Source organism: Populus euphratica, unplaced genomic scaffold, assembly GCF_000495115.2.
Source record: "Populus euphratica unplaced genomic scaffold, PopEup_1.0 scaffold10.1, whole genome shotgun sequence".
Classification (NCBI taxonomy): domain Eukaryota; kingdom Viridiplantae; phylum Streptophyta; class Magnoliopsida; order Malpighiales; family Salicaceae; genus Populus; species Populus euphratica.
The window spans coordinates 1439835-1451041 of NW_011499856.1; the positions used below are offsets into that span (position 1 = coordinate 1439835).

Here is an 11207-nt window from a genome sequence, read left to right on the forward strand (position 1 = left end):
GGTTCGGTTTCGGTTTTATAACCGAAAAACCGAACCGAACCGAAACGAAACCGAAAAAAAACCGAGTCAAAACCGAGCCAAACCAAGCCAAAACCGAGCCGTGTTGCTAGTCTTATGTTTAGACTTGGAAGATAACATGGCCTCCACTTAAAAATTAAATAGTTGTTGATGTTGTATGCATAAGCCCTGAAAATGAATGCTGTATTAATAAAAAGCTGGTGAATGTTTGATCACCGATTAAAAAACAAAGCATTAAATACTTCTCGTACTAAAAGTTTTGACAAAAACAATTAACAATACTATCGATATACATAGAGTTGAAGGATATATATATACTAAAAGTTTTAAAATTATTTGGTGAAACAAATAGATTTGATATATATAGTAATAATACCATTATTATTTAAAAAGTTTAAGGATAGTTTTATTATATAAAAATAAAAATTAATAGATAATGGTGGAAACATATCCAGCTTTTAAGGGAATCTACATAATCCCTTCATTTTAAAAGTTAAAGCTTTTAAGTAATAAATACTTTTTTAAAAAGAATCAAGATAAGAAACATAAGCTTTGATTATACCAAATATTCGTTTCCTCATAGTACAGTCTACTTTTAGAGTAGGTCTCAAAAAGGTACAAATTTTCCATCCAATACGTACAAATATTCCTTCATGTAATGCACATGTAGTCAAGCTGCACCAGCTGCTTGTATCACATGAAAAAGGCACGAAGAAAAATAGAAAGAAAGAAAAACAGATGAATGGTTTTCTTTTCAAGTCAGAAATTCAAATACAATTCAAGGTGTAAGCTTCTGGCAACAAAATTGTCATCTGCTGAAAAATATTTGTTTGACATCCCAAAAGGGGTACATCTCTGTCACAAGTTCACAACATACATGAGTACGCACGGCTAAATTTGCCCGGAGAGGCAAGAATTGCACTCTACACAGTCAGGAAATAAGAAACAAAAATGTCAAAAACTCAGCATCATTCCGCAATTGAGACCAAGAGAAAGAAAAGAAACCAATTGATTAGCAGTTTTACTAGCCTTATTGCTCCATTTGTGTTGTCTGGGAAGGCGGATATCAGCAAAAATTTTGGGGAACCTGGATGACATATCTGCATGCATCTATATCCACAAGTGTTCTCTTTGATAATCTCTTACTATGACAGGCACACTCGTAGGTGGAACCTGAAAGCACCAAATAATACAAGTCATTAATACCTTCTATTGACAGATGAAAAAAACAATTTGAACATTAAATAAATAAAGTTAAGATTGAAATAGCAAGTGCTTCCTCTCATTTCCTCTCATTCCCATCAGTCTCAGGTCCAAGGACACCAGATAGATCACCTAGCTTGGAAGTTGAGAGGTTTCAAGCAGACGTGTGTTGATGTGTAAATGCACATGCATCAAATTTCAATTCGAATAATGCTCTAAATACAGACAAGTGGAACCACCATTAACTTTCATAATAGCATAAAAATTAGCTCAAAATCAGACAACCTACTATGCCATAATCAGTGATTATCATTGAAATGTAATCTGAAGGTGTTGCATCATAACTGTCCGGCATGTAAGATCCAAGGTCAGGTTCAGAAAACCAAAATATTTCACAAGACCAATTAGTATCAAAAGAACTTACATCAAATTCAGAAGCTGGAGATTTTCACTATCAGTCGATCCATCAAGGAGGTTGATATCCTCTCTTCCACAAACTTTTGAAATCACATCTGGATCACCTGCAAGAAACAGACAGGTATAGGAGATATTAAGCATGCAGTTAAAAGTCAGTCATTGATTGTATGAAGCACCTTCTATAGCCAGAAATGCATACCCAGCTCATTAGAACATAATGAGTCAAGCTGTACCCTTTCATGAAATTTATATGCTTCACAACAAACTAATACTGGTACACGGAATGCATGAGCAACCATAGCAACACAAGCAGTCCCAACTCTCGAGTAAACTGTTCCGTTGGACAGGACTGACAATGCACCCAGAAAAACTCGAGTGACTTCATGCATGATATAAGAAATGGCATTTACATGAGTATATGCACAGTTGATTCCCTTTCCAACCAACCTATGAAGCAATAGTTGCCCTTCAAGCTTTGGACGAGAATCCACTACCACAACACGGAACTGTTTGCCAAGTTCATGAGCATGCAATAGTACCATTTCAACTGCAGAAGGCGATCCATATGTTAGTAGAACATCACCATCACTGATCTTTGTAACAGCATGCTTGACTATCACCTTGTCTGCAAGTATGATCTTCTCATTTATGAATCTATCAATGTCTGAATGAAGAGTTGCTTTTACTTCCGCTTCAGACATAGTCAAAGGTAACTTGGCAATTTGATTCTTTAGAAACCTGATTGCATTCCCCATGCTGATTGAAAGGGGGCAGCACTCGATAAGAAAAGAAAGGTAACTACCTATTTTTGCTGTTAAGTCTCGAGCAAGAGTTTTTTCAGAGGGTGTTGAGTAGTCTTTAATGGCCTCTTGGAATGCTTGAAGCATTGCAATGCAGCGAGCATTGCCACCACATACGTCTCCTGGCAAATACTGTAATCCAACCTGCCAACAAGAAAAAAGCTCAACAATTGGACAGCAAAACCAGAATACCTGATCCCTTATATAATGAACTTCAGAAAAAGTCCAAATAACCGATGCAGAAAAGCTTTAATTTGGGCTTAAGAGTTACTCTACCATCAATATAGGTGGATAGTGATTGAGAGGTTCAGGGATTCATAATAAGGGAGATTAGGTTTTGAAACTGGGTGCTTAAAAGGTAGAAAAGGAACAGGAAAGGTGATCTGAGTCTGCTGGAAATACATTTCAACCTTAAAAGCCTCAGTAATTCCTTAAGAGAAAGGGAAAACTTTGATGTAATCCCACCAGTAAAAACTTTGCAAAATTGATAAAAAAAATATATATATTCTCAAAATAACTATGTTTAGAAGCAAGTACAATGTTGGAGAGGATAGAGTCAAAAGAAATTCCAATTTAGGAAGGAAAACTAGATGCCACAAGGAAAAATAAAGAGTACTCTTAAATCATCAAGAACAAACCCTCCAAATTAATCATTCTAATATCAAACAAAACAAAAACCACTAATAACATTAATTTCCAACAAGCATATTACTGCAAAATTGCAGAAATACCCCTGCTAAAGGTTCAACAATAACTGTCATATGCTCTCATGACCATCTAGCTGAAAGTTGCGTTCATTGATTAACTTCTACATAGAATCACAATGTGGACTGGATCATGGTTAGCAGGTACCATACAAAAGAACAAAACACCAAAACAAGAAACAATACTGTGCTGACTTGAACTGTATCTAAAACTATATTCCAGTTCACATAGTTACCTAGGATTGTTTAATTCATTCAATGTATGATAACCAGAAGATATGTCCACCAAAGGTGCAAACTAACAACTTCAAAAGAATACCCTGTAGACAGCTGGGTGCATTGGGTCAAGCTCAAAGAATTTGGACTCAAGTTCAGTAAGATGAGTTTGACGTTCATATTGAGGCAAATGCCTGAACAACTCAACTCTATTCCTAGCTTCAGTTTGCTTCACCACAGCACGCCTCTTTGCCTTTTCCACCCGACTCTTGTCATCATATTGCATGCGTGGTTGTGGGACTTCCTTCTTTCGATCCTTTTCTGGTGGCCTATCACCTCCCTTCTTCTCTGAAGCTGCAACTGTAGCACTATCATTCTTCTGTGAAGGAGGCGGCTTCACAGATTTAGCTGACTTCGCAGAAGCTGCAGCCCCGGATGCAGCAGCAGGTGTCTTACCACCTTCAGCTAATAACACATGATAGATACCATAATTAATGGTAGGATTGTTATAGCAAAGCCTTAAACCAGCTTTACTTGACAAAAGATAACTGATGGCCATAATCAAATTAAACATCAAAGGCATAGTTGCATTTATTCCATGGGTAATTTGAGTGCATAAAAACCAACCAAACAAGGGACCAGTGACTCCATGTGCTCATAACCAAAACAAAAAATAATGTAATTACGACATCTGAGCACACAAAATAGCAATTAAACATAACTAATTACAGGCACCATCACTTAAACAAATTTTAGCATTGAATAAAAGGGACAAACTTTGATGTTTTAAAAGAAAACGAAACGGCTGTATTCACCTTTGGCAGCGGCTTTCACAGCTCGTTGAGCTTCTTGAAGCGCACGCCTCTCTGCTTTTGTAGTCTTCTCTTTCAATGACTTCGAACATGAAGATTGATCATTTTGCATTTCCACCGCCACCTCACCACCCTTCTCTGCAATCACATATATTTTTTACACTCCTTCCCATGCAGACTTAAATCAACATGAATTTTTTTAAAAAAAAATCCCTAAAATGAATCCATGCATTACTTCAACTATACAAAATAACACATTACCAAACATTCTAAAATGATTTATTAAGTTAAACAATCAGCTTAAAATAGATAATAACTGAATATGATAATTAAATTAAAAAGGAATACCAGAAATACCAATAGGCAAATTGTTAACAACTGAGACCGTAGTCAATCCACTCGCGGGAACACTACTCGCCGCTGATTTAACGGCCGCCATGGTAACCCTCCCGGCAAGCTACTCGAAGCGGCAGCAACCCCCCTCCGCATCATCGCCGACGCCACATCATCGGATAAAGAGGAGGAGGCCGTGGGAGAAGCAGGAGGGGGGAAGAATTCAGCGGAGTCACGGCGGAGAGGAGAGAGAGTGGCGGAGGAATGGCGAGGAGGAGGGATCATGACAGGAGAGAGAGAGTTTCCGGCCGAAGGAGGGGAGTTGTCGACGATAGAAGGAGGGGAAGTGGGGAAGGAGGAGACTGGGTGGTTGGGTGGACCCCATAGAGAACGGTCTGGTGGGTCAGTAAAAAACCCGACTTTACGGACCTTCGGGTCGCTTACGGTTCTTGGGGCTCGCCGAGGGTCCATAATGTTGGAGAGAGCGCGGGAAGGAGGGAGGGAAACTAGGGATTCATAATTAAAATGGGGAGTTCGGATTTTGTTGTTGGAGAGAGAGGAGATAAATTTGGGGATTTTTATTACAGTGATTCAGTTGCGATGCCGAACGTAGTTCAGTCAAAACGCTGTCGTTTCTCGATATTAACAGTTAACTGTATTAATATATAAATAAAAATACAGATGAAAAAACAAGTTAAAAAGATAAAATTAAAACAATTCCTTAGATAAACCTAAAAATCAAACCTGAACAAAGTAGAGAACTTGAAAAATAAAGGAATAATAATAAAATCTCTAAACAAGTTAGAAAAAATAAAAGTATTAAGAATATTATTTAATATATGAAATTAAATAAGAAAAATAATTTTCCTCCTACATCAAAAGTCAGTTTACATATCTCTTTTTTTTAACAATAAAACATTTATCTGAGCAATAAATTATGGAGCACATTTTAATTGTATTATTTTTGTCATATGTTTTGAGCTTCTTCTTTCTTTTGTATTGTTGTTTATGTTCAACATATGGATCCAATTTGTCTTGCAAAATCATTCATATCATATGAGTTTCAAGTCCTACTTCACTTGCCAAAGCTAAGGAAGGTCATAACAAGCTATGATCAATTCGGGGCTAGTCTTCAAAGAGCTAATCCGATATCACTATCTCTAGGTCTTAAGCTCGAGTAAATTGAGATATGAATTTTTTTTTTTAAAAAAAATAGATATATTTTTTCTTCAGAATAAAGATTGCATATTTATTGAAAATCTAGAATTTTGCACCTCTAATGTTCTTTTACAATGAAAGACACGAAGAAAGGAAGGAGGAAGGAGAAAAGATTAGAAAAATCAAAACCCAACTCATAGATATCAACCATCATTCCTCATAGATATATGTTGTCAAGAAAATGACATGAATGAAAAAGTTTGTTGATCATGATATTAAAATTAAAATTAATAAATTATAATTATGTTGGGGAAACACTATAGACAAAGACATGGTTCAATATGGATTTATATATGTTTTTCCTCTTTTTTTTTTTTCCTTGAATATTTTTTATTCTAGTCATTGAATTGTTTTTTTTTTTTAATTTCATGGTTTGGCATGGTGTTGACTAAGAATTGATTTTGATTAGCTTCATGCTATAGAAAACATGTCTCAATATTAAGTTAGTTCTCGATTTGCAAAATATAATTCAATTCAAGTGCTCAATTTGCAAAATATAATTCAATGTAATTGCTTAAAATAAATTGAGACTTTGAGGATCAAGTTTAAAACTAAAACAAAAAATGAGGTTTTTTTTCTTTTTTTTACTATTCATAAGATACAAATTTTAAAATTTTGATCCTCAAAGTTTTTTTTGTTTTTCAATTGAGGTTTTGACATTTCAACCTTCTATTTTTTTTGTTTTGTATTTCAATCCTTGGATTTTTATGAGTCAGAGAGATAATTAGTGGAAAATAATAGAAGAAAGAAAAAATTATTAGTTGTTCATATTACAATTATATAAAAAAATTGATTTTGATATTAATAGGTTTTGCTTGGTAAAAGCAATTTATTTAGATGTTTTTGACTCCACATCTTGCGAAAAAACTAGATTGAGATTGGATAAAAAAATTTATTTGAGATTAATTTTTGTTTTTTAATTGATTAAAAATTATTTTGAGATTAAATATGATTTTATTGAAGTTTATAGGACTTTTCTTATATGTTTTCAGGTAAAAAGAGTTATAAAATAGGTCTTTTGGGTCTAAGAAAGCAAAACCTAACTTTTCAGTCACTACTTTAAAGGCTATAATACAGCGAGTGAATGATGAATTATCTGCCACTATAAATAATATATCATCTATTCTTTAAAAAAAAAAAATGAATGGATAAAGCATTGTCTACTCATTATAAAGAAAAAAAAAACCAATGATACCTATCTAGCATTTTTTAAATTAGCCAGGCGCGCCATGCACCTAACTTGTTGTTAATTTTAATTAAGATTTATTAAAATAATTTAATTAAAAATATATTTGGGATATTATTCTTATAAATAGTACTTAATTTTTACTTTGTTTTTTTTTATAAAATTATAGCTTTTTTAAAATACAAGCAAATGCTTTCATAATTTTTTTTTCTTAAATTTTATTTGGTGGCTTTTTTATATGTCTATTTTTTATTTTATAATTAAATATAAAAATATATTAAAAAGATAAAATTATTAAATTTAATTAAGTCGATTTAGATCATTAGTTTAACTGCTTAACTCTAGTCAATTTAAAAGTTATCATTTCAGTATTTATAAAAAAAATTAAGATGATATCATCTTTAATTTTTTTAAGTTAGACTAAAAAAAATTAGACTAAGTTTTAATTAGGATGACCGGCTCACCTGTTAAATTGATAAAATTATATTGTATTAACTTTAGTTCTATTTAATTTAAAATTCATGCCAGTTAAAGAGCCGACATGAGAACCTTAGGTTGATTAGCTAAGCCATTTTATCTATAATAAGATTGCCAAGAAGTTCAGAACTAGCTTTTATGATTATGCTAAAATGTTCTCTTAAAAACAAATATTCTAGTAATTTTTTTTTTTAAATGAACACATTACTAAATTAGAAGGGTTTTAATTTGAGAAATACATTAATTATATTAATTAGAGAAATACATTAATTATACTTATTTTATTTAAAATTGTATGTACACACACACACATATTTGTTCTAGTTGCTTTTGATTTTTATTAAATAAAGAATATAAACAAAAAAAGAAGAAGTTATGTTCTCTTGCAAAGAAAAAAAATATTAATAAGAAAATGAAGAATTATAATACCAAATTATTTTTGTTTCAATAAAATTTAAATTATTACACTTCTAAAAAACCTCCTAGAAACCTCCGTAATATCAATCACAGCTAATATAATACCACACGGAGCAGGTATGAAAGCAAGGTAAGCTTATGCTATCGATATGATAAAACAAGAGGCGAATTCTTCGAAGGATTCAAAATGGAATGCAAAGTGTTGGTTTTGAAGTTTGATATTACTTGCACCAGTACTGTGGTTTTCCTTGGCAAAAACACAATATCATACGACCATCGATACTGATAATAGATAAATTAAAAGGATCCAATCATGAGGCCATTATCAAAAAATAACCGAGTTTGATGTTCATAAGTTTTAACACAGCCAAATTCATCAAAGTAGAAATTACTCCTACGTTTTCATCAAATCGTTTTGAGTACAAATAAACAGAGGCATTGCTGAAAGGCTCATCATCTCACATGAAGCTTTTGCAGGCTGGCCCTTTAGACAATCCAAGACGAACTTCCATCCCACTGTGCATGTCCACTGGACGGAAAGTTTCAGACTCGCGAGGATCTGCAAGTGTCAACACAGATAGGACTCATCAGTAGAAGTCACAGCAAAAATCTATGTGAGATGCCATTTCCTCTGAAAACAAATGCCAAATTTAACCAGGTATTTTACCACGATCAAATCAGGGAGAATTTACAGAAACAAATTTGACCCATGTTTAGAATATTTTTATCAATTATAATTTAACTATCACACAAACTAAACGGCAAAATACCGGTACCCTATTCAAATAGCTATTCCAAACCCCAAAGTGAGTACACGATCTGTAATTAATGTACCAGAACCATAGTTATCAAAAAACAAATGAACAGTGATATGAAAGATTCATTAGCATTCATTGAACGTTTTACCAACTATAGAACCTTAAAATTCTATGGAAGACGATCAGCCTATCTTTGGTAATTATGAACAAGGATAATTTATTGAAATGAAAGTTAAGTGTGAATTCAAGAAAATATAACAGCTCTATAAAGAATAGGCAGGTTCAAAGGAATAATCCAATACTATCATACTGAAAATAACATTTTTCAAGTTAGCAAATAGCAGTTACCATTCAGATAATCCTCAAAACCAAAATCCTCCAACCTTCCTGTCAAAGCCTCTAGTCCTAGCATTGAAGATGGAATTGGTCCTTGTGGCCTCTGGAATCTGCAAAGTTCACAGATAAAGATAGATAATGCTACATTAGAGCATAATCTGACAATTGTAAAACTTTGAATATTTAAGAGTACAATGTGCCCATGAGTGTGGAGAACCACAATTTATAATGTGGAACATGCTACTCTTTATACCACGGGAAAGTCAACAACGTCTATTCCTCAGTTTTTTTAATAACAAGTATAAGCCCCTTGAACCCAGTAGTAGCCTAGGATGGCATAACAGCCAGCATTTAAAATTTATCAACTTCCACTAAGTAAGATCTCACAAGTTATCATTGTCTATTTGAAAAAATTAGAACCACTATTTTGCTTCCATAAACATTAAGGCTCCCATGAAAAGCACCAACAGCAATCCCTTTCACAATTACGACAACAAGCTAAAAAGACAGAATCACACACTAGCGAATCCACAACCACCTATGACAACAACACCACCAAAGAAGCTCAAGAAATCCAATAATTCTGATATACACTCGCATAACTCAACCACATTCACCCTAACACAACTAAAAAACTAAATCAATGTTAATCAAGATCCGCACTATTTCAACTTTTATGGCCTTCCATTCATAATCTAAAGTCCAAAGCTCCTCTAAACAACGCACTTGAGCAAAATTTCCCCAATTTGCAACTAAAACACGATCTTAGTGCACTTTTCTGATTAAAAAGAAAAGCTAAGGATACAAAACAAATCAGCCAAAAACACATACCTAGAAAGCATCTGCCTTTCGATGCCCATCTGAACGGGAAAGGCTGCCCCATAAACGTTCGCAAGTGTTATTCTCTTCATATGCTCTTGATTTCTCTCCACCTAAAAAAACCCAAAATTATCACCTTGCTAAGCAAAGAAACCAACTTTAATTTCAACAATCTATTTCAGACAAAACCCTTAAACCCCATTATCATACTTATGAAAGATGATAAACAAAAGGGTATAAAACTAATTTTGCTTCAATTTCAAGGCATAAAAAACAAGAAACGAGAAGAAATCATTACAGAGAGCATGGCAGATTCAAGAGGGTGAGATTCAATGATGTCGCCTCTCTTGGTATCGAGGCCGAACCGAAGAGCATCATGGATGTCTCCAATTTGATGCTCGATCACCTTTGGTGCTTCCATTCTTTCTCGTTTTCTTCGATTTGTGAGCAAGCTATAGAAGGAGAAAGTTTGGAGGTATTTTATTATAGAGTATGCAAAAAGAAAAAGAAAAAGAAAATTTGTTGTCACGAAACGACGACGTAGACTCTATCATCTTAGGATTCTCTGGGTTCAACTGCCTTGTTAAGGAAGTCATGAATATAAATTGATAAAAAGAAAATAATGTTATAGAAAGACTATCCATGCATTCTAAATTATGTTCAATAGGAAAAACTCCAAGTTGTTTGAATACAAAATTAACATAGGTGAGACACAAAATAACTTATTTATAAGTGTAGTTACAATTATTTTTTAAAGTATTTTTATAGTAAAATATATTAAAATATTTTTTATTTTTTAAAAATTAACACTTTAAAATAATTTAAAATATATATAAAAATTAATTTTTAATATAAAAATTGAATTTTTGGCTCAAAGTCTAATGGTTTATATAATCATTTAAAAAAAATTAAATTTTATTTCAATGTCTCATTGATTCAAAGAGGCATATCTTTTAATAAAAAGTCAAAAACTTTTTTTAAAATATGATGTCATAAGTCAATTAATTATTAACACTCAACTATTTTCAATATATAATAGAAATAAAATAGCCGCACTAATTTTTTGTCAATGTAAAGAAACAATCATGTTATAGCAACGTTTTAAAAGGAGGAAAACATCTAAAAATTTAGTAAATTAAAAAGGTTGCTCATGTTGTCAGAATAATAACCCTGTGAAGTAAAAAAACGAGGCACCATAAAGCGAGCTTCTCGAACTTACACTCATGTAATTAATTTAATTAAAAAATAAAATTTTTTATAAAAACTTAGTTCAATAAACTTCAAAAATAAAAATCCAAATTAACATTTATTAGTTGCAAAATAAAAATAAAAAAAAAACACCATAGAAAAAGAATTAATTTTTTTAAAAATAGATGAAATTAAAAAAAAAACTTTTTTTTAAAAATAAACTAAACAAATCTACATGAAGTTGTAAACTTAAGTGAATCTTTCAAACTCACACCTCCTTGAATTGCAAACCAACATTTAACTAA

General features: G+C 32.6%; 2 protein-coding genes across 2 annotated transcripts; both read right to left on the reverse strand.

Annotated features, from left to right (window-relative positions):
- Nucleotides 1-737: 737 nt before the first annotated feature.
- LOC105123346 (translation initiation factor eIF-2B subunit delta-like) lies at nucleotides 738-5135 on the reverse strand. Its single transcript, XM_011022896.1, is given in 8 exon segments — nucleotides 738-1191; nucleotides 1511-1565; nucleotides 1646-1742; nucleotides 1838-2582; nucleotides 3462-3823; nucleotides 4174-4308; nucleotides 4528-4611; nucleotides 4614-5135. Coding segments are annotated over 8 exon segments (1902 nt in total). The 5' UTR covers nucleotides 4975-5135; the 3' UTR covers nucleotides 738-1128.
- A 2949-nt stretch (nucleotides 5136-8084) lies between these two features.
- On the reverse strand, nucleotides 8085-10205 carry LOC105123347 (cyclin-B1-2). The gene is made up of 4 exons (XM_011022897.1): nucleotides 10013-10205; nucleotides 9727-9827; nucleotides 8908-9005; nucleotides 8085-8360 (listed from the first exon to the last, which is right to left on the reverse strand). The coding sequence occupies exons 1-4, from the start codon at nucleotides 10133-10135 to the stop codon at nucleotides 8260-8262; spliced, it is 423 nt and encodes a 140-aa protein (XP_011021199.1). The 5' UTR covers nucleotides 10136-10205; the 3' UTR covers nucleotides 8085-8259.
- Nucleotides 10206-11207: the final 1002 nt, after the last annotated feature.